Here is a 2551-nt window from a genome sequence, read left to right on the forward strand (position 1 = left end):
ACTTCAGAAAAGTTGCTTTACGTGCACAACACTCTCACAATAGGCTACCACGGAGAGTCCTTGTCTCCTTACTTCCAAAGTCTTAAAGTTGCACAGCAGTTGTGCGCAGGATTCTGTTGTTTATTCAGTAGCAGGAGTGGCACGCGCCTGGCGTACGAACTGCAACAGCATCGCAGCCCAAGGTGAATACAGCAGGCGCGAGGAGGCGTGGTCAGGTTGGGCGCGTGGGGGGCTGCCCGTGCGTTGAAAAAGCCCCCAGTGGCCCCTCTCCGGACTCAGAGCAATTCAAGGAGCGCGCGAGGCTTGCAGTCCACCTCACTGCCCATTTGACAACAGCTAAAAAAAAGGGAGCATAAAGCCACACGTGAACGCCACGAGCTAGACGCACGGTCAACCGGGCAACCCGAAAGCATACGCCTATTTTCCCTGCAAGCGACTCATCCAGTCATCGCTTCGTTGATCTTCTTTTTCTTTTTTCCACCCTTTACATCTACGGTAAATGGATATCACTGCCAAGATGGAAATCAGCGTCGGACAGCAACAGTTCATGCCTCCCACTTGCTTCTTCGCAGCAGCCGCGCAGAGCATCCAGCTCAGCCCGACTGACAGTCAGTGCAGCGGCAAGTCCGCCTCCAAGCAGATGAAGAGACATCGGTCGTCCTCCCCCGAACTTCTGCGGTGTAAAAGGAGGCTCAACTTCGCCGGCTTCGGCTACAGCCTTCCCCAGCAGCAGCCGCATGCCGTGGCGCGACGGAATGAGAGAGAGCGTAACCGGGTGAAGCTTGTCAACAACGGCTTCGCCACGCTGCGCGAACACGTCCCCAACGGCGCTGCCAACAAGAAGATGAGCAAAGTGGAGACACTGCGCTCGGCTGTGGAGTACATCCGCGCGCTGCAGCAGCTACTGGACGAGCACGACGCAGTCAGTGCAGCCTTCCAGTCAGGCGTACTCTCGCCCACCATGTCCCAGAACTACGCCAATGACATGAACTCGATGGCGGGATCACCAGTCTCATCCTACTCCTCAGACGAGGGCTCGTACGATCCGTTAAGTCCCGAAGAACAAGAACTTCTGGACTTCACTAACTGGTTCTGAGCGCCCATTGCAGGTTTGTTGTTGTTATTAATATATTACAATCAGGAGCCTATTCATACTTTATTATTAGTCAAGGCACTTTTCGTAGTTGGAGGGTATTGCTTTTGTTATGGTTTTAGTTTGAAGACTCATCCGTCCTTCTCTCTCTTTTTTAAATCACAGGATGATGTTGCTGCTTCATCTGCACTGCCAGCGTTCCAGAAGGGCCTCGTAGACCCCTATGCTTTCTACGAACACAAAGCACTGCGTTTGCGCTCCGGACCAATGTGTCCACAACCGGCAATGGCCCCGAATGACACCGACAGGTATCGGGCCTCAACGCCTAGAGCCAAGGGGCTTCAAGATACGACGATCCGTCCTGCTGTCGGGCAAAACAAAGCGCCTACCGCGCCGGAACTCATGCTTCTTGCGCATTCGTCCTAAAATGCCCTAATTTAAAATGACACTCCACATACGGTGGCACATACAAACACTATTTAAATGTTTTCAAACTATGCTAAATCCAATCAAAGAACGTCCAACCCTCTTTGTATAGATGTTTCACTGACACACAATTCTAAAAATGCTTCCAACTTTTGCGGATTTTATTATATGAAATTCTATTTGTATAAACGTTTGTTTTGGAGATATATTAAGCTATTTTTGTATGTAAGAGATTTATAGATGTTTTGTACACATTCTTTTCATATGTATATATTTTGACAATATATTAATTGCCTAATGACCTCTCGCCTGTGTAGACTGTAAAAACATCGCAGCTGACTCCCCTGTCATGGTTTTTGAGGTTGTACGGAGTTTGACACTCCAAGTGATATTTTAGCACCAACGTGTCTTATTTAATAGGAATTACATGTTATTGTAATATCTTGGAGTTCATAATGATCAAAGGTTACGCTATTGTCCACACGGAGCACAATGGACTGTATATTGTGTATTGATGCAACCTGTCTTATATACCACCTTCACTTAAAGGGGTTGGTTTTTAATAGACAAAAGAAAGATGAATATGCCTTTAACAATATTTTCTACACTAGTCTCACAATAAAGCAATATGAAAATGATCAACTTCTGGTTCCTATGTTTTTGTGTTGTGCATCTCTCTCTCTCTCTCTCTCTCTGTATGTGTGTGTGTGTGTGTGTGTGAGAGAGAGAGTTATTCAGTCATGTTTTCCATTTGAAGTCATCTGGTATCTTCTCAGCAAAACATTTTTGGAGGAAAAAAAAACATTTTCTGATGGCAAGGACACATGCACTCATCGCAATTTAGAAATCAGTGTGGCACAAAAGCCCGAGGATAGCATGAATGGGGTGCATCGCTCAGAAGCTCGGTTGGTGTCCGGTTGAGGAGGACGTGACTTGAATACTGTTGCACCCCCTGAACCCGAACAGCATGCCAAATCTGCCTGCTATGGACGGCTATGGGGGACTCTATGGCTAGACAACGTGTTGTTTGAC

The 2551-nt window shown here is 47.4% G+C and overlaps 1 protein-coding gene across 1 annotated transcript; it reads left to right on the top strand.

Annotated features, from left to right (window-relative positions):
* Positions 1-235: 235 nt before the first annotated feature.
* On the top strand, positions 236-2157 carry ascl1a (achaete-scute family bHLH transcription factor 1a). The gene is made up of 2 exons (XM_048268841.1): positions 236-1109; positions 1259-2157. The coding sequence occupies exon 1, from the start codon at positions 500-502 to the stop codon at positions 1094-1096; it is 597 nt and encodes a 198-aa protein (XP_048124798.1). The 5' UTR covers positions 236-499; the 3' UTR covers positions 1097-1109; positions 1259-2157.
* The last annotated feature ends 394 nt before the right edge of the window (positions 2158-2551 follow it).

This window comes from Alosa alosa, chromosome 17 (genome assembly GCF_017589495.1).
Source record: "Alosa alosa isolate M-15738 ecotype Scorff River chromosome 17, AALO_Geno_1.1, whole genome shotgun sequence".
Classification (NCBI taxonomy): Eukaryota; Metazoa; Chordata; class Actinopteri; order Clupeiformes; family Clupeidae; genus Alosa; species Alosa alosa.